This window comes from Amblyomma americanum, chromosome 10 (assembly GCF_052857255.1).
Source record: "Amblyomma americanum isolate KBUSLIRL-KWMA chromosome 10, ASM5285725v1, whole genome shotgun sequence".
Lineage (NCBI taxonomy): Eukaryota > Metazoa > Arthropoda > Arachnida > Ixodida > Ixodidae > Amblyomma > Amblyomma americanum.
The window spans coordinates 57,036,102-57,057,287 of record NC_135506.1 but is presented as its reverse complement, the minus strand read 5'-3'; the positions used below and the strand labels follow the sequence as shown (position 1 = coordinate 57,057,287).

The following is a 21,186-nucleotide window of genomic DNA, read 5'->3' as shown; positions in this document are numbered from 1 at the left end:
GCCCCATTAGTTCCTCATCTCTGTTTCGACCACAGCGGTGGCCTAGTGGTTTGAGCATCCGCCGCGCATGCAGGAGGTGCGGGGTTCGATCCCCTGTGCCGTCGGGTACCCACCGGTGATACAATGGGTACAAGATTTCTCCGGTCTGGTGCTTGGCTTATTCAGGATGAAATACTTGGGAAATGGGTCTTTGACCCCACCTTGTGCAATGAAAACTACCTTGTGCCAAGGCGCTCTTTGGTCAAAGCTGCCCTTGCGCCATATAAACTCATCATCATCATCATCATCATCATCATCAGCATCTCTATTTCGTTTTCTCTCTGCCTTCAGCTTGTCATATATCCATCCTTTGTGCCATGGCAGTATTGATTATGACGTATACTGAAAGGGGCTGTCAGAATAGATCACCAGAAGGGGTTCACCTTCTTCAGCTGACCGTACAGCGCTCACGCAGCTGCCCTGGCTGCCGGGGACACTGCCCTTAGTGATTTCAGTGTCCGCTGCTCGCAATGTTCAATAGTTTGTTTTCCCAACAGGCCAGGTACTTGCTAACTAAGATTTTAATCCCAATACCCGGGGGTTCGGTTATCTCTCGTTTGCGGGTGAAATTCTCCTAATAAAGCGCCGAGGTCGGTTAAGACACAGAAGCACACATGTTGTCTCGAAAGCGACATATAATAAAGGAGCCTCATTAAAAGTTTTGATATGAAAATTTTCACAATTTCTTATGTTTCCGTATAACTCCTACGGAAACCATAATGAGCATACGACGTCCATGTTTACCGCACGGACCAATTATGCGAAAGTCGAAATTCATGCAAACTCCGTGACTAAAGTCAAATAAAAACAATTGCCGTTTCGGGTTTTATACAGAACCCATGTTCACAAGAGAGAATTCTGGACGTTTTACCTGCCATGCTTCATTCACCCTAACCATATGGTGCGCCGTCGAATCCTAGCCTTCTTACGGACTCCGTTTGACGTCGTACACATCATACCGAAATCATCTGAGAACTATACGAAAATGATTCTAAAACCGCTCGGAAGACACAAGAAATGCTTCTGGATTTTCGTGTTTCTCCCACATAATATGACTATGCATTTTGATTATTTATATGCGCCTACTAACTGGAACATTTTAATGGGGAGACGCCGCTTCTGCCTAGTCTGGAAAAAGGTTGAAGCTACGCTGCGCTAATAATTGGTTTTTGTGTGGAAAGGAAATGACGCAGTATATGTCTCATATATCGGCGGACACTTGAACCGCGCCGTAAGGGAAGGGATAAAAGAGGGAGTCAAAGAAGAAAGAAAGAATGAGGTACCGTAGTGGAGGGCTCCGGAATAATTTCGACCACCTGGGATTCTTTAACGTGCACTGACATCGCACAGCACACGGGCGTCTTAGCGTTTTTCTCCCATAAAAACGCAACCGCCGCGGTCGGGTTCGAACCCGGGTACGCTGTGCTAATCATAAACACTGTTCGGGATTTTGCGCCGGTTGCAGATTTACATATTCATGCAGAGTTATAGCTCTTCGGAAAGTGACAGGTGAGTTCCCCCACCGGCCACAGGACCATTCGAGAGCCGGGTAACTGGCGCTGTGCAGGACCGGCGCCGGTGGCTAATTATGTGCATGCCCTGGGATGCAGAGAAAAGTCAATTTTCTGTTAACAAAGCACAGTGAAATTTGATTTTAAGTCTCACTAGCCAGAAGCCTGCTTGCCTTCAGATTGTGTGAGTTAAGTTGGTCTAAATGAGTGTCAAGAAGTGACTCTGGCGTGCCATGTCAGGCGCCCTCAGTGACCCGGGGCGAAACAGTGGACACCACGTGGCTTCCACGCGATGCGAACGCAGCCTGTGCGCACTGCGATGCATACAGTAATCAATTAGAGGTTATGATTACAAACAGATTTAAGGGCCTGCGCAAGTTTTTAAAATTGCTGAATTTGTTGTCCACAATAACCGAAGTTGCGTACGCTAACTTAGTGGGCTTCTCACGAAAATGGGCGAGGATCGAATAAAATATAACGATCTGGCAAGTGTTGAACGGTAATCCGTCTGCCAGGTCTTTAAGAATTAAAGTGTCGAGGCGCTTTAGCTCGGCTAAGAACAGATTTGCAATAACGTGGCAAGGCCCAGCTTGGAGATGACACTGATGACCCTAAAGCCAGTCATCTTGAATAACTTCGCACGCCCCTTATTGCACATGTGCCTTGCTAGTAGCTCTATAGTTTGCAGAGGCCTTTCATAAGCGCAGGCATTAAAAAAAAACGTGTAGCGAGTGAGATGTTCTCTGCAGATATTTCTACAAAAACACATCCTTCAAGCGAAAAGCTTTTCAGCAAATGGTAACATAGATATCGATCGGATTGAACATACAACCATTTGCAACGCCTATTCGATGAATAATTTTACCACAGTTTGAACAGAACACATTTAGTGCTAGAAAAGGTGAAATCGCTTTAATCATGATTTGTTATTCTTTGTTACAATGCAAAAAGCGACAGAAAGCTGGTGTTAAAGCACATTGATGGAGTGAGTGCCTTGATATGTTCAACAAGGAGTTCTTCAGGCAAGCAGTGAATTATGATATAATTTAAAAGGGTGTCGACTATCACACACGCCACGCACAAATGGAACGATCATGCTTAAAAGCGAGAGAAATATATGTAGAGAAGCATATAGGCAGATACAACCATAGAATAAAAAAGATGCATAACAATTTTACACGATTAAAAAAAGGTTTGGATAAAAAGCGAACTCATATCAGGAAATAAATAAGGCACGAACATGTGTTTTTACATTTCTGTGACTTCGTCAGGTGCTTTTAAGTTGTTAAATGGATGCGGAGGTGTAGTAGTATTTGATAGCAGACCATAGCTGTTTTGAGTACAGCGTACAAACCACCTGTCGCTAGGCGCATATTCTTTGAGATCAAATTTTTCACGAGAATAAGTCACTCAGAAACAAATGATTATTCTCACTGCCAGAAGGAATGGACTCACTAAATAATATTTAGAAGTTATGATCTCTAATTACTTGAAAGCGATCAGATATTTCCAACCTGTGATGAAGAAAAAGAAAATTCGCAAATAAATTAATGCATGATTTGTGTAACTTCCATATCTTACTAATACACTCAGCTGAATTAACTGGCACCAAACGCGCATAAAGCAAGCGAAACCCTAATTTTTTTATTATAAATTTGAACCTGAATTTGTGCGCCTATTTTTCTACACACTGTGTTTTAAAATGAAGTTGGGTGTTGGTTCTAAGTTAACGCCGTATCATAAGCCTTATTTACATGAGTCCGACAGCGGCGAGTCGAGTAGGGCGCGCCAGATGTCGGGCTGACCAGCCCGACGCGACTGCGTTTATATGGACTCGTTTTCTGTCGGGCAGTGATCGCCGCTACCCCTAGAGTCGAGCAGGCAAACCACGCGCGGATGCTAGAAGAGGGGGAGGGGCGGCCTGGCTTGCGCAGCGCCGCCAGACTAGAGATGAGGCAGGAGAGGAGGCGATAAGCCGACGCGGCAGCGTATACATGCTCCTTCCAACCGAGCCGGGCCGAGTCAACCCACCCTTTGCAGTCGGGCTGGCCCAGATCGATAGCTCGACCCCCTAGCGTATACATGAGCCCGACAACCGGTTTTCTGCCCGACAGCCTACTTAACCCGACTTTTGTCGGGCTCATGTAAACCACCAGATACTGAACGATCACAGCATGAGAGATGTGAAGCATCTTCTGTTTCTCAACAGAGCAAAACACACAAGAATGGAGTTATTCGAATGATTATGGCGTCCTGGTTATGAGCCTCGAGGAACGTAGAAGAACTGGGAAGATGAGCACCGGATGTAAAACTCATTGTCTTGGTCTCATTCTTGGCAGTGACATGTTTTTCCCCACTGAAGCACTTGAGTGGCGAGTTTTTGCGCATTAGGTGCAGAGAAAAGTTGAACAAACGAAATCACTGTTTCATTTGGGCATATAGTCAAAACATTTAGAAGAGGCAATGAACATAACGTGTATTATTCGCTCTTTACCCTGTTAAACACAGGCATTGAAGGCGTTGGATTAAGCCGTGTACTTCCAGGATTTCGTCACTGCTGGCCCCTTGAAAGCAGAAATGGAAAAAGCTTGGAGATTAATAAACTATAATTACACTAGGATAAAATCTAGTTAATTTTCATAGTCTCTGAATGTCTACTGTGCGCAAAAGCGCATACGCTTAAATCATGTCCAATATTCAAATATGCTTCGTTATTTGTGAATTCAGCATTAGGGCCACATGAATTTTACTCTGTTGTGCTGTTAGGGTTAGCTTTCGCACGAAAAAAATCCTTTAGCAGGCCGTCTGCTTCGGTGGTAGATTGCATTGAGGGCTAGCGTAGATAGAAATGTTGCAGAAGACCATTTCTTGAGGTATGCTAGCAATTATTGTAGTTACGTGAATGGAAAAGAAAATCATTCACATTTTTGCGCACTGTGCCACATTTGATACGCTGGGCGTTGAGGGGTTAAGAAATCGTCTTGTCAAAGGAACACAAGTTCTTCGCCCCCCCTCCCCTCCCCGCCCCAAAACGAGATGATTTTCTGGCTGACTGTTGAAAGAATATGCGCGAATTTTTCGATGCAGAAGGTTGTCATTAAGACATTGACAGTGCACAAATTATCGATTCCAAAACGGCAGGCACTGACACAGTTCGTAATTTGGGAAGTAGTAACCCGCACTGCTGGCGTGACCGTGAATATTGAGCACCGTGACCGTGAATATTGAGCATAAAAAAGTGACTGTGAATATTGAGCATAAACAGGAGATTTTTTAAATGGCCATCGCCATTTCCACAAGAGTGCCTGTCTTGCAGCTAAAAAAAAAACGAAAAAAGAGACATTGCTTCTCCCCAGTCGACAAAATCTCAACCCGAAATACTCTGTGTAAGAGCAATACAGATCTGTTAAAGCCAGTATACGGCTTTGCAAAACAGGACTTCAGGCTTTACGGTATACTCTCGTCATGAGCACACTACCAAGTCCTTATGACATCCTGAAGGAAGGTCCACTTAGGCTGTCTTCGAGTCTGTTAGTGGTAAAGATGTGTGGCTATAGTTGTCACACACAGAGATCCGTGCTCCAGTCACCGCCCCTGGGCGTAAAAAATTATCCGCTGCTTGTCACCGCACACACACACAAAGGTTCGAGTAACCGCCGAAAATCAGCGTCCTGCGTCTCCGCAGCCTCGAGCACGATGTTCCGCCCCTTGTCGCCATGGCTCGTGAAGCATGGACTGCAGTCGCCCGCACAGGCTGTCCGCGTCGAAGCCTGTGTTCTCGTGAAGGTTGGCGGCATGTGCGAGTGCGTCGCCGAAACGGCGACACGCGTGCGAGCTAAGAGCAGTGTCCACGCGACTCTGGGGCAGCGCCGTGCCGTGCAGGAGCGCGGCTAGGAGCGGCCGCAAATGCTGCGGCAGCAGGTACCGCTTCTCAGGCACCAGGTCCAGGCGGCCGGGCAGCGTTGTATAGGGCAGGCGGGCCACCATGATGTGGCAGTAGTCGCCCAGCGCCTGCGCCTGGTTGGACAGCAGAGCCGCGTATGTCGTGTGGTAGAGCTCGTCTACATTGCTTTCGCTCACCGTGCCAATGTCCTGCAAGGAAGGAAACCACCATTGCTTGGCATGCCTGGCTTTCGTCATCTTTAGCGCACACATACAATACCTTCTGTACATGATGTCAGAAAGGCTTGGCTTTTCATCAACGGTAACGCTGGGGAGGGAGGGCCAGTTTTATAGAAGACAGCGCATTTGGCAAAACAGTCGCCTTGAACGGGCACGAAGAGGTGCGTTCTTGTGCAAAGTGAAGGACAGAGCACAAGAGCATTCAGCAAGCCGCACAATTAGCCCAAGTGCGTTTAATATATTGCGTTTAATTTGAATGAGGGGAAAACTGAACCTTTTGCACTGAACAGATGGCGTGCAGTCTGGCCTTGGTGACCAGACCCGCCGTTTTAGCACTTGGCCACAAGCTCCGATATGAACACAAAAGCTTAACAGTCGTATCTTGCCGGTACTCACCTACGGCCAAGAAATGTTGAGGATAACGGAAAGGGTTAAGCTTAAATTGAGGACAACGCAGCCAGCTATGGGGAAGAAAAATGATAGGTACGACTTTAAGAGACGGGAAGAGGGCGGAGTGGGTGCGGGAGCAAACGAGGGTTACAAAGGCATCCTAGTCGAAACCAAGCAGAGAAATGGACTTGGGCAGGTCATTTAATGCAAAGGCAAGATAAGCGATGTTCATTAAGGGTAACGGAGTGGATTCCAAGAGACGGCAAGCATAGCAATTGGCGGCAGAAAGTTAGGTGGGCGGATGAGATTAAGAAGTTTGCAGGTATAAGGTGGGCGTAGCTGTCAAAGAACAGGTTTAATTGGAGAGATATGGGAGAGGCCTTTGTCCTGCAGTGGGCGTAATAAAGCTGATCATGATGATGCAAGTTGTAATAAAATGAAAGCAGGGGAAAACTAGACAATGTCGGGGCAAGCAAAGCATATGTGGCTTTCCTGGAACTTTCAGCCTTCCGCAATATCCAGACCCTCACTTCTGTTATTTGTCATGGCTAAGTGTCGATTACACGAATGATAACGAACTTAATTGATCACCATCATGGCGTCTGCACTTCAATCGAGGCAGTATTTAGGGACAACCAATACTCCGATCTGGTCCGAAACCCACCCGACCTCACCTGCAGTGTTTCTTCGGCTCGCAAAAATCTATGAACCCATTCCCTGCAACTGAAGGTGCACACCTTATGCCGTCGGTATGCTTGGTGCTTGAGCAGCGCCCCATCCGACTCGAGCACCAGAATCTTCTCGGCGGTCAAGCTGCCCTCTGCTTGGACGGCCTCAGGGTTGAAGAGAGGGCAGGGCAGTTGCGCCATGGCCATCGCCCAGTCGTGCGTCACGTGGGCGGGACCTGCAGCCGCTTCGTCCCACACCACGCTCATGCCCAGCTCAGCCTCCAGCAGCTCGCACAGCTTCCAAACCGCCGCCACGTGGGATTCGCTGTCGCGCGAGTACACCACCCTCAGCACTGCACAGACACAGAGGTACAGCTGAGGAGGTGGATATGTGATTGCGTTTATTCAGGCCAAGAATAGTGTTACGTTTACACAACTGGTGATCCGGAAAATCGACGCTTGCTCGCATGTGATAATGATAACGCACATAAAGATACAAACCGTTCGGAATACCTGCGCGTAGTCTCTGCTCCCCCTATTCCGCCCCTTTTCTACACATATGTCTAGAGAACGTTCACTCTATTTCCTTTCGGAAAGTTGGCGCCGGGTCCAAGGCACGGGCTATGGGCATGGGATGATCATGCAGCCGCGCCTCCGTGGACTCTTTGCGGTAATGCTCAACTGCGCGGACACTACGACGAGGAATACCTTTTTGCCCGGGAAACTTCGCTTTCTCGGCTAACGCTTCAAAATGAAAATAAGAAGGGTGCTGGCCGCCCTGAATGCCTCGCCTATTGCTGTCGCTAGACCAGAGGCCGGCGAGGAAGAGGCCGGAAATAGTACACTGTAGATAAATGGATGAGTAACGATGAAGAGAAGGAAAAAGGACAGCGAAGAGACCGGAAATGAGATTGTTCAGAACAGTGGAAGTCTGTTGGTGGATATTGTAACTTAGTCGATGGATGTGCAAGAAATGTTCGGCAATGAACGTAAAAGATTAGTTCCTGGACTGAAGATTGTGCCAGCGGCTCATTATTTGGTCCGAATTCAAAAGAAGGGAAAATGCGACGATGAGATGAAGAGGAATTCGGCATTTATGCTTGTCCGATACCGATCTATTGCTTTCATTATTGCAGAAACAGAGCCTGACGTGCAATTAATTTTTTATTGTCTAATATTTGTAGTTTCATTTGTGACGCTTAAAGGTATGAAAATTCTGTATATCAGATATCCTTGAAATATTGTTTGCCTGTTTCATATGCCCTTCTCACGTCTGCTGAGAACCGTACATACAAAAAAGGATATGGCAAAAGTCATATGAACCACGTTGTTCAAACACGGTGATGCACCGATGCTAAGGATGGAAGAAATTATATTCCTGCATTTGTACTGTCATTGGTTCGCAAGGAATTAGAAAAAAATTAAGTTTATCTCCTCACATTATTTTGTAAACACACAATTATGTTGCGGCGAAGTTTGGGAAAAGAAATTGATCGACAAATTTACTTATTTTTTAGTTCACCAAAAAAAAACTAGGCTATCCTATTCTGAATAATATGATCGCGCTTGGTCTCTCGGCCGATTTCTCTAAAGTCGTTAGCTGTATTCGTGCGAACACCTTTGTTAAAAATCGTGAAATCTGGCGAATTTTTCCGCATATCTGAAATTAAAGAGTTATATTTTATTTATCGCCAGCAGTTCGTGGCAATGATTTACAATCATGCTACATCACTGCCTTAAAACCTATATTAGAGGTGTGCGGCCAGACGCTTTTCAGGGCCCACTTGTTTCAAGCGGAACTATGTCATGAGGATACAGCAACATATTTAAGCCTCTTTAGGCACCCATATATTTGAAAACAAAGCATGCACTTCGCCCATAAAACTTAAGGAGTCTTCAGCACATAAAGTAATAATAGGCACGAAAGTGACCACAGCTGTCCTATTTAAATATGATCAACATTACAGCAAACTTTTCGACAAGTGTAATCTGTGGAGGACTACAAGAAGAGGTTAACAAATAGCAGAATTATTGTAGTTCTGTTTAATAACACCTTTGTATAAATATAATAAATATATGTCAGCTTAGTCGTGTGGCGTAATTGGCATAATGTCCGGTAAAAAGCTGTAGTTGCAATTCCAAGTACAAATATTTATGTACAGCTCTTTTTACTGACCACAGCTTAATTATTATCTCTTCGTTTGGGGCACAAAGACGCATACAAATTTCTAAAATAATTGTTTGGCATAAACACCTCTGGGACACCATTATAACTTGCCATATACAACCTTCACTAAGCTTTTTTTTTTAAATTCTATAAAGAGCCTACCAATCTCCACAATTAAAAGTTAACAGTTGCCTTCAAACAGAAAATAATTGTCAATCGACTTTTCCTTCGCGAATTGTCCCCTTCATATTAAAATGCCGTAGCATACTGTGGCCGTTGTAAAGGAAACGGAATCTAATAACACTTTGAACTAATTGTGTAAAAAAAAGACAACTACGGCATTGAAGCTTCTAAACGGTCGTAATAAAGAAAATGAAATCTAATAACACTTTGAGCAACGTACTGTATAGAAAAATAGTCAGTTACCCCATCGAAGTTTCTAAATATTGGTAACATAGTAGCGTACACCTTTCAAAATTTACCAAACGAGTAGTACAACAGCCATATGCGTTGTTAGTTCAGTGACGCGTTTTGATTTTTTTTTGCTGCGTTTATGTTGCGAAAGATTGACATTTTAATTTGCGTATGTCGATGAAAAAAAATGTTTTGTTTTTCTTGCAAGCGTACTGTCGCCAAGCATGGGAAGTGGTGGGCGCTTGTCAAGTTGCCGTTCCTGGCGCAACGTTTACCTAAAGCCGGATCAATATACATTCTCGATGGGAAAAAAATTTATTGAAAGCACTATAATTATTTTTGTTAAATAAGCGACTAAGAAAAATGGCGAGTTGAGCGAGTTGGTAAATAATTGAACCTAAACAGCGCAGGAACAGGGACAAGAAAGAAGACGGCACAGGCGCTGACTAGCAAGACAACAACAGCAACTGAAGGCTTATTGAAAAGGAATAAACCTTCAATAAACCTTTCATTGTTAGGTAGCGCCTGTCCCGTCTTCTTTCTTGTCCCTGTTACTGCGCTGTTTTCGTTCTGCATGCGACGTAGACGTGTGGTGAAACTGCGGTATACATACTGAGCTGCTGTTGCTTGCGGCGATTCCACGAAGATCCCCGTGGGAAGGGGCACCAGACAGATTTGTTTAGAGTGTACGGCTCATTTCTTGGCAGCAGGAATTTTGTGCAACAAAGAATATTATTTATAAACGCACTAACAAACTTGGTTGGTAAAGCGGTCCTTATGACGGAGCTCTACATCCAGCGGCTCTGTTGTGCAGTCATTGTGTGTTCATATAAAGTACGCTGCATTGATCTCTAATCCGAAACATATCAAAGAAAACAAGCATTTATGTGCACCTTGTTTTTTGTCATGCCCACCTTATGTTTAGTGCTTTTATCAAAAGCATTTCTTTTCTAGACGAAGCAGTAAGCCTTTGTCGAAAATACAAAGCTCATTTGGTTGGCTCCCGGGTCTTAGTTGGGGCCTGTATCGCATCGGTACTGCCCTAAATGGCCGTCAGATGAGAAGAAGTTTGGTCCTCTCTGTTCCACAGCTATACAGCTGTAGTTATGCTACAACAGCCTGCTGCGCGCCCCAGCAGGAATTCTACCTCCACTATTATTCCGAGGTAAAATAAAAAGACACAGAAGACTTGACACCGTCTATTCGATATGCTTTACAAGATGGGCGTCTGTCCGCAATTTGCGGCTCAGCGCCCAAATGCACTTTCCGGATGGTGAATTTTTATCACTGACCGGGAGGTCCAGGGCCCAGCAGAGGTGTGCCCACAAGAAGCTGAGGTGGACGCTGGGTGGACGAATCTTTGTGAGCCTTCCACGACGGACCCCGCCCCCGGTGTACCAGCAGTACGATCGTCGCAGTGAGGAACACCACTAGCGGCAGCAGCAGAAGCAGCCATTTCAGCCTGGTTAAGATTTCCTCGGGGGCCTCAGGCGTGAGATCTTTAGGGGCTGCGGAGGACAGTGAAAAAAGACAGTCACGTGAGAAAGTCGGTTTCGAGTAGGAAATGGTCACTGCTCACCCGAGGGCAACTCAATCACCCTGGATACAAGAGTGAGGCATTCCTGAGGCTGGCGGCAGACCGGAGTCACCTGCAGATCGCGAGGAACAACGCAGCAAACATCGGTGATCATTTAGCATGGTGACGCGTTGGTTAAATAAACTCGTGCTGCGGTTAACTGTTTTGCGTAGCAGGAAACACATTAGCCAGTAGGTGTTAATTTGGAATTTCCAACCACACTCAGTGAAAAACGCCAAATGTAGATGGATACCTTTGCAGAAGGGCAATGATGCTGGCTAACATTCCTAAGGATATTTTTATTTTTTATTTATTTTGTTACATACTGCAGACCCTTGGGTCCAAGCAGAGGGGCATTAGTATATATACAGATAATAATGAACAAAACAGGAACATACAAGTACACATTTATACAATTTTTAGTCACACTGCAGACAGCAAACCATGGTTCCAATCGGATACTGTGCGAGGAAAAAAGGAAAATTTAAACGCATCAGTTCGAGCATAATAGGGTGCGAGTGAGTCAGGATGATGATGTCTTGTGAGGCGCGTTAATGCAGGCGTCAAATAAGGTGATTTATTCTTTTGAACTGTGGTGTTAAGAAGGAGGGAAAGGAATTCAAGTCTTAACTGCTTTCGACGTGATTCAAGAGTGGGTATACAATTGTCTGCCATAATTTTAGAGGGAGAGTGAAGCCATGCGAATTTATTAAATATAAACCTAACTGCCTTTCTTTGTATTCTTTCAAGGTGACTGATATTTGCCTTAGTGTGAGGATCCCATGAAATACATGCATACTTGAGCTTTGGTCGAACAAATTAAAAGTAACAGAGTAATTTCAAATTAGTAGGGGCGTTTTATAGTTTGTGCCTCAAAAAGCACAGTTTGCGGAAAGCAGAAGAACAAATATTATTCATATGTGTGTTCCACGACAATGTTGGTGTCCAGGTAACACCCAAATATTTGTAGTTGATAGCTTCACGTAGTGGAGAAGAACCTAATGTATAAGAAAAAATAAGTGGCTTTTTTTTACGAGTGACACGAAGGCATACTGATTTTTCAGCGTTGAGAAACATCCCCCATTCATTGCACCAATTCAATATCCTGTTTAGGTCTGTTTCAAGGACAGTCTGGTCATGTGGACAGGTTATTTTTTTATATAGGACACAATCATCGACAAAAAGCCTAATTTTCACACCGAGAGAAATGACATTAACGATGTCGTTAATGTACAGTAGGAAGAGTAGGGGACCCAAAACACTACCTTGCGGTACCCCTGACGTGACTGGAAGAGTGGCCGAGCTATGTTCACCTATTGTGACGTATTGAGTCCGTTTAGTCAAATACGCAATAATCCAGTTTACAAAAATATCAGGTATGCCAATAATTTTAAGTTTATTTATTAATTTGTCGTGAGGAACCTTATCGAATGCTTTAGTGAAGTCTAAAAATATTACATCCATTTGGCCATTATTGTCAAGGGATAAAGCAAAACAATGAATCACTGATACCAACTGTGTTACAGTGGAATAACCCTTCCTGGAGCCATGTTGGAACTCTGTGGGCACATTGTTTGCAGCCAGGAATTCCTTGATACAGTTGGCCACAATGTGCTCCAGGGGTTTGCAGCATTGTGAGGTCAAAGAAATAGGGCGATAATTTTGTAATTTTAAGCGATCCCCTTTTTTGAATATAGGAACAACGCGGGCCACCCTCTAGTCATCCGGCAGTTGTCCCCTCAAGAGGGAAACAGAAAAAATTTTTACAAGAAATCTGGAAATAAGTTCTGGGTATCGTTTTAGAAAGATGTTTGGGATTTCGTCAGGGCCACAAGACGTTTTTGCTTTAAGGTTTACTAGCATATTGACAATTCCAGCATAAGAAATAAAATCCACATCATATACCGGTCTTTCTAGAAAATTCGGCACGAAAACATTTGATACTGAAAATACACTTTGAAAATACTCATTAAAAAGCTGTGCTATGTCTTCATCCTTAGTTATCGGGGTGCCATCAATCATTATTTGTGAAATTGGCTTGTTTTTTTTCTTTCATATGCTTCCAAAATTTCTCAGGGTCATTTTTGATAAAGTTAGGCAGTGAAGTATTGTAATTGTACTCTTTTGCTGCGTACACCTTTTGTTCAAGAGAGATCTGCGCTTCTCTTATTTTATTTGGGTTCCCATGTCTCTTCAATAACCTTTTTATTTTACGTTTAATATGAATAACATCGCGTTTCATCCAAGGTGTACGCTTGTGAACTTTTTTTTTTGTAGGTAGGAATTTGTTTATGCAGTAGTGGCACATTACCTTGAATAGATTCCAAAGGAAAGACACATCAGCGCTGTTAAATTCGACAAGACAGTTTTCCATATACTCTATAATGGACACGTCATCAGCATGAGAATAATCTTTGTAACTGAGCAGTGAGGAATAGTTTTCCGTCATCTGTACAAGTGGCAGGGTTAAGCTGACCATGTGGTGATCGGACAATCCTTCCTCTACACAAACAAGAGCATCCGGAAACTCCTGGCTAAGAAATACTAAATCGAGAATAGAACTGCAGTTACCCTGTACTCGTGTGGGCTCGTGTACTACCTGTTGTAGATCATAGCGTAACATTATATCAAAGATAATGCTAAAGTGTTTGTTGCACGCGTTTCTGGTACTGAGGCGCTGCCAATCGATACTCGGCAAATTAAAGTCGCCCGCCAATATAATCTTAGCCTGTTGATTCTCGGTCATTTCATCCTGTAACTTCTGTAAATATTCTGGAGAAGCATCCGGTGGTCTGTAAAGGGCATGAAGAATAAAGCTGTGTCCCCAAGCACTTATCTTCACGCCCAAGCACTCAACATCATCGATATTTTCTAAGATCTGAGCAGATATGCTATTCTTGATCAATACGCACCCCCCCCCCCCCCCCCAGTGCGCCTGTCCTTCCGGAATACTGTACAGGAAGCAGGAAATATATCATCACTTATTTCTTCATGAAGCCAAGTCTCAGTCAAGACAGTAATATGAGGATCATGCTTTAGTAATAAAATTTCTAAGTCGTCAGTTTTGTTTGTGACACTGCGAGGATTAACATTGAGTAATCTCAGTTGCTTACCGGCCGTTTGGGTCGCGCGTCAATCCTGTGTGTTTGAGGAGTCGCTTTGCACGTCCGCTGTGTGAATACCAGATGAGCCTTGAGCAATTAGAGCGCGTCTGTTGAGGCTTTCATCCCAATAAAAAATGTGCTTGCAATCTTCAGCTTATCATGAACCAGTGAAACTTTTATTTTAAGCTGCCTTTCTTCTTTACAACTGTCCTAGAGGAGTTTTCTTTTTTTCATTGCGGTTGGAGAATAATCATTCTGAATGACGATGTTAGACCCTTTGAGTTTCGTGCAGTTTGCAAAAAGGGCTTTCTTTTCGTTATAATCTTGAAGGTAAATTATTATCGGCCGGTTCCCTTTCTTTTTCCGAGCCTATGTATTCTTCCAATAGATTCGCACTTGACGCCCAGCTTGTCTTTGAATACCTCTTTGACTATCTTTTCTTTCATGGTAGATTCGGTTTCGTCAGCTGACTCTTGTATCCCGTAAATAGAGATGCACTCGTAATAGAGATGCACTCGTAACACGTTCTCAGATTTCCTGGAACGTTATGGGAATGAAGGAACCGAAGCTTCAGCTGTTATTTGTAAAGCTGCGACCCGCGACTGCCTGGTGCTTGTGCTGTAAGCTTCGCATTATGACGGAATTATGCACCTATTTTTGGACGGGTACTAGTTCTTACACAGGAAAGAATGAGAAAAGCACTGTTATAAATTCTTCCTTGCTTTAACTTTGCAGAATAAAAGAAAATAAGTGTTACGCAGAAATAATACTTTATTTGTCTGTCTTAAAAGTCATGCGCGCTGAAACCTGAACCAAAAGAGGTCTGCGAGGTTAATCTCTTGCGTGGAAACGTTGGAAGCAAGGTAAATGACACCAACTGCGCGCCATAAACTAATAAACCAGAGGTGAATTTAACAGCCGCAGTGATATAAGTCAGATAAGATTCAAAGCTGAAACAAACCCCACACAATTTATTCATTTAGATAAGTGTCCTATTCCGCATAAATCACCAACTGATAATAATTCGTGCTTTAAGGCGCGGTCAGCAACGAGGTGAAATTACAATTTCGGCACAGTCTTCTGCTTACGTAAACACATCACTGAGCGGCCTAGTTAAGGAAATTACACTACTGAACTCACGCCAGTGCATGCATACGGTGTTTTGAACTTCTAAAATAGACCTGAGATGGTAGCACAGGGAACGATTCTTTATTACTTCTATCAACAACATGCCTTGCGCCTGCCTGAAATACCTTGCGTGCAGCAGGAATATTCACTAACCGAAAGTTCTGGCGCTCACACGACAGGCAGTACAAATTTTACGAAGATTAAATTTAGGATGTGTTGGCTCTAGTGCGATAGCGTTGATAGTCATTTGTTGGCCGCTCTCGAGGTAACGCTGTGGTTATGTTTGGAGGTAAGGATTCGAGTGGGTACTTTTAAGTAGCGGGCAGGGCGACGGAAAAGTCATCTGTGCCGCTACGTCGACATGGTCTCCGTCCTAAAGTCTGCCTTTTTTTGTATACTTACCGATTTCCGGAGCACATTTTTGATAATCCCTTAAGGAACCTGGACGAGCCACTCTCGTCATAAGCCGACTGTTATATCTGGGTCGTAACGAGCCTAGCGTGTCGTGTTTTTTCTGGCACTCTGTGTCTAGTTTAAGGCCAGTGAAGCTCGTCCAAAATATTTTTTTGGTTTGCCGATAGATAGCAGTACGGGTACTAAATCACCATGTTGTCATGATTTCCGAGAAGAAAAATGTGTCCATTACAGGGTTAAAAGATTTTCATGATTTCCGGAGCACATTTTTGATAATCCCTTAAGGAACCTGGACGAGCCACTCTCGTCATAAGCCGACTGTTATATCTGGCTCATAACGAGCCCAGCCTGTTGTGTTTTTTGTGGCACTCTGTGTCCAGTTTAAGGCCAGTAAGGCTCGCCCAAAACATTTTTTCGTTTGCCGACAGATGGCAGTACGGGTACTAAATCACCATGTTGACATTCTTTCCGAAAAGAAAAAAATGTGTCCATTACAGGGTTAAAATATTTTCATTTTACATTAGTTGCGTTCTGCTTGAAGAGAAGGAAGACAGAGCAACTATCGGCAGGGAAGTTAACGGGGCAGTTGCCAATTTGCTGCCCTACACGTGGGGAGGAGGATGCACATAAAGAAAGAGATATAACAAATGGCAGATTAGAGCACAGTACGGAACGTGTCCGTGAGGGCCATTACTCCGGCAGAACGCAGACAGCACACCAAGAGTCTATTGTCTGCAGCTAAAGCCTGCTTAGTTGAGCTATTTTGCTGATTGCCTTTATGATTTTCTTCTCAGATATAAGGTGGAGCCAAGGCTCAAGTACTTTGGCTTCTGTTAAGGGACGAGAGTGAAGCCACCAGAGCTTTTCAATCAGGTATACATGGTACGTCAGTAGCGTGTCCTCATATTTATATCCTTTCTACTGAAGCGAAACTGAAAATACAGTTCTCTTTGAGTGCGCTGCGCTTGCTGGATTAGAGACACTAAAAAAAAAAAGAACAGCCAAATATGCCTGCTGCATAACAGGCACAAAAGTGTAAGGTGACAGCTCTTACCCGAACACAGTAGTTGCCTGCGGAGAGGTTCTGGAAGAGCACCTTCACGGATAGACTCTGGAACAGATAGGACGGTGGGTGTTAAGAGGATTTAAATTAATTGCCGAAAGCTTGAGATAATTTTTCATGCAAGCTATCTCAATTGCAGGTTTACATGAGTACCGGACGCTAAATCATGCAATTCTCTTTTTACTTGTATTCACCGGTAGAAAGCATTATAATTCATGAAATCTGATAAAATATAAAGCGGATGAAAGAAACATTTAAAGAACTTTCAATGACAGTTTTTGCTGTGTACTTCCGGTCCAATTTACGTTATTTTACGGTGTTCTGCGAGATGTCATCAGTCCACAGTGAATTGTATTGCTTGACAGCTAATCTGTTGTGGGCTTTCAGTGTTTTTGGTGTTCGACTGCAGATTACAAGGACACGAAACCGAATCCTGGCCCTAGAGGCTGAATTTTGGTGGCGGAAAAAAAATGCGAAAGCGTTAATGTGCTGTACGACGCTAGCGCGCGCTAAGAAACCGCAGGTGGTCTGAGTGGATCCAGGGTTCTTCACAACGGCCTCCCCACAGCCCAAGCGTCGCTTAGCGACGCTAAGCTACTCCTATAATTTCATTATTAACAGCATTGGCCTAAGAAATGTGTCTTGAGGCGGTGGCGAATGGTTCAAAGAGGCGCACTGCTTATAACATGCAGGACCTTTATTACCAAGAGTGCCGGCGCCTTATCATGCCGAAGCAGCATAAAAAAATACGCCTTTTTTGCGTGCGCCGTAGTTTCAAGACGGGCAGACAATGGATTTCTAAAAGAAAGAGCATAGACCGGAGGTATATGAAAATGTAATTTAGATTGGATCCCGTGACTTTTGTTTGTCATTTCTGATGGTCCTACGTGACGCTACATTTCATGTTTATTTACTGTGATTGGCCCAAACCCCAGTGATAGCGGGTGAATGGCGCCTCTTGAGCTAACCACAACACAGCCACAAAGGAATAAAATCGAATAAAATACGGAATGATATCTTATACTATATCCGCGAGGAACCATATAGAGAGTAAAAAGAAGGGAGGAAGCCGAAGCATACTTTAAACGATAAGGTAAATTAGGTATTATGCGAAAGCCTAATCAATTCACCACCTTTGCGGAAAATAGAATTCAATGACACAGCATTAGCCTTCACTCAACCGTAGCGAAAAAAATGTCAAACCTGGCACGAAACGCGGAGGTGCCATTGTATAGTAAGAAGACAGCGAGGCGACACAGGTTCTCGACAAAAATATACGGGTCACATTTCTATAAAGCAACCTTCTTTCTTTAACAAACTGATTGACTAGACCCTTTGGTTGAGATCCATTGCGTAAGAAATAAGCAGCGCGAAAAACGAAGGGGAGAGAAAGCAGAACGAATACGGACGCACAAACACAGCGGTTCCAAATAAATTTTCCATGGTGTAAAACTGGCCATATACAGAATATATTCAAAATAATGCTAAACCTCCACTTTCTTAGCGAGCAAGGATAGTGATGGCAGGCTAACACGGTTTCTACCGAGTGTTTTGTACCAGGAAACGTGCATGTTAATATGGTGGACTAGTTTTTGCATGAGCGAACATTATGAGCACTGCTATGGACAGGGCACAACAAAGTTCCTGCATTCCACCATCATCGCTCAGTATTTACGTTCCTTCTCATGAGCTTACCAATGACTCTGTCTTCTCTCTCGCAAACTTAATGTGGTCCGTGAGGCAGAACTGGTGCCGGTCCAGCACTCCACTGCCGTTCACCTGCCACAGGCCGACGCGCAGCTGCTCGCAACGGGGCGCGCTCTCCCCGAACACGCTCACGGACACCATGATGGATCCCCTGCAGAGACATGTGGACCATAGAGTTTCGTACTATTAACTAGAGGGAAAGCTGGCGGCGCGACACCTCAACCTTCATGGGCGCACAAAGCATCATGGGGCGTTGAGCTACTTGGTGCGGGACAGTAGGTTTATCTCAGGAACACAAAGTGGCGTTACTGAGATGTCCCATTCCGTATCCACCATAGAGGTTCTTACTGTTACATAGAGGGAAAACTGGCGGCGCTGCACCTGAACCTCCTTGGGCGCGTAAAGCATCATGGGGTTATGAGCTACTTAGTGCGGGACAGTAGGTTTTTTTTCAGGAACACAAAGTGGCGTTACTGAGATGTCCCATTTCGTATACACCATAGAGTTTCTTACTATTAACTAGAGGAAAAGCTGGTGGCACTGCACCTGAACCTCCATGGGCGCGCAAAGCATCATGGGGCGTTGAGCTGCTTGGTGCGGGACAGTAGGTTTTTTCAGGAACACAGAGTGCGTTACTGAGTTGTCCCATTCCGTATCCGCCATAGAGTCTCTTACTATAAACTAGAGGGAAAGCTGGCGCCCCGCCTGTGGGAGTTTGCACGGAGCTTCCTCGAGACCACCTGAACCTCCATGGGCGCTCTAAGCATCATGTGGCGGAGAGCTACCGACTGCAGAACTACAACTTTTCGCCTAAAAATAATGAAAAAACAAACGTTGTTCGATAATCAAGAATGTCCTATGATTCAATATCCGGTCTATAAATCTCAACAAACGAGCAGAAAACATGTAAATATAAAGTTTGCCCAAACTAAGCGGTGGCTTGCTGTCCTTTTGGCCAAGCATTGCAGACAACAAAAACCAACATTTCGAGCTTAAATGTTTAGGCACTTGTATAAAGAGAAATATGTTTTTGAAAAAAATGTCGCTTGAACATTTTGAGAGGTTTTTTAACGACATTAAAAAAAGAGAAACCATTTATTTGCGTCCTGCACTGTTGCGTTCTCGCTACCATGGCTTTTGCGCACTACTTTTGCTCCAGAGTCGTTTGCGCCGTGGACGGAACGGGACATCTCAGTAACGCCGCTCTCTGTTCATGAAAAAGACCGACTGTCCCGCACCAAGTAGCTCATCGACCCATGATGCTTTACGCGCCCATGCCGGCCCAGGTGCAACGCCGTCAGCTTTCCCTGGCCCCAGAGCGACGAAGTACGCCACTTTCTGTGCGTAGTTTGCGCATGGCAGGGAAGATTTAAAATGTACACGGTTACCTTTAACTAACAACACTGTAAGGTATCAGGGTGTCAGGTGTACCAATGAGATGAGAAAGGTTGTTTGGATGGAGCTGGACAGATACAATAGGATATCATTGTGAGACACGATCGTCCTGCAGTGAACCAACCTTTGATGGTGCTGCGGCCCTTGATGATTACGGTGACAATATACAGCGAACTAGCTTAGCCTTGTTTGCTTCAGTCAAAAAGAAGAGGACAATAATACTAGCGCGCACTGTTGTCCTCCTGATTTTGTGTTCAAGTGAGTTTGCACGAAAATGACTCTGAGGACAATTCACGTACGGAAACAGCTCGGCCATCATTATTTCTGCCAGCGCTTGTTCTGCTGTGACCTTAAATTTTTGCGCGGCTCCGTTTGCTCTAATGTCACCTCGGTTGACAACACATTGCATAAATCTAGCCCTACTTTTTTATTTATGAATGCGGTCATCCTGTTGCGACATTTTATTTGTACTGCGTAAGCAGTATAATCAACTTTCGGCAAAAAGCAGCGGTTTCTCTTTTTCTTTCTGCGAATACTTCACTGCAGCGCCTCTAGCGGATCGAAGTTAATCGGGCAGCCTCCTGGAGACCTTCTGGGGCCAAAAATGTCTCCTTCGGAACGCTCTTGGTTAAAAATGCATCTGCGATCTTCGATTTTTCCCTACCCAGCCTATAGCAGCCTCCTACTTCTAGAAGACTACAGAGAAAGCAAATTATAGAACGCAATTGGAATGCAATCAATCTAAAAGCGAAGTGTACAACAAATACTGCTACTTAAGATTTGTTGCATCATTTGCCGCCTGTTCATTTTTTGAGTTCATCTATGCGCGTTGAATCCACTTCATATGACAACAGGTACTCTGTCAGCCAACACAGCAGCAGCAACGCCAAGCTATGATGCCGCAGCCTGAGCACGAAAGAATTCTTTTTAACGGCTGCACGAGGTCACTTGTCTCTGAGATGACCTCAGGAAATATCTCGGTAGGAGTAAAAGAGAAGATCCGGTTTTAAGTGAGTAAAAAAAAGCTAAACCCAAAAGCCAAATACCTCCTTGTTTGTAACGACGTTTGATACTTTTGGTGTTATAACCATTGCCGTAGTTTCGCCCTCTTGAGGAACAACTTATGGTAACCGTACTTGTGGCAACACTTAAATGCCTGCAATAATGCAGATTGTGTATGAACTATTTTTGCTGCGTAAAGCTCCTATTTTTGAAAAGCAACGAAAATTAAATATCATAAGCCCTTGCCAATGTGAATGCCCCCCCCCCCCATCCCCTCCTTTCTGCTAAGAGACGAACAGAGCAAAGCCGTTCGTCCCAAGCATGCCTCTTCCAGATTTTTTTGACTGTAGTCTCCTAGTATGCATGTAGTCCGTGATTTTGCTTACAAAAATGCGACGTACTCTGTTCAACCAACACAGCAGAAGCAACCCTGTCCTGCAATCTCCTATTTTCTAGAAGCCTCGGGACCAGTGCTGAAAATTGCGT

At 44.3% G+C, this 21,186-nt stretch overlaps 1 protein-coding gene across 7 annotated transcripts in view; it reads right to left on the bottom strand.

Moving 5' to 3' along the window:
• Window positions 1-2,395: 2,395 nt before the first annotated feature.
• Window positions 2,396-21,186, bottom strand: part of LOC144108019 (uncharacterized) — a 58,655-nt gene continuing 39,864 nt past the window's right edge. For all 7 annotated transcript variants that reach the window (XM_077641281.1, XM_077641283.1, XM_077641284.1 and 4 more), the window contains 6 exons: window positions 18,292-18,454; window positions 16,588-16,644; window positions 10,891-10,960; window positions 10,604-10,819; window positions 6,800-7,083; window positions 2,396-5,642 (listed from right to left, as the gene is read on the bottom strand). In XM_077641281.1, the coding sequence (XP_077497407.1) occupies window positions 5,214-5,642; window positions 6,800-7,083; window positions 10,604-10,819; window positions 10,891-10,960; window positions 16,588-16,644; window positions 18,292-18,454 (1,219 nt within the window). In that variant the 3' untranslated portion in view covers window positions 2,396-5,213. The remainder of the gene's footprint in view (window positions 5,643-6,799; window positions 7,084-10,603; window positions 10,820-10,890; window positions 10,961-16,587; window positions 16,645-18,291; window positions 18,455-21,186) is intronic.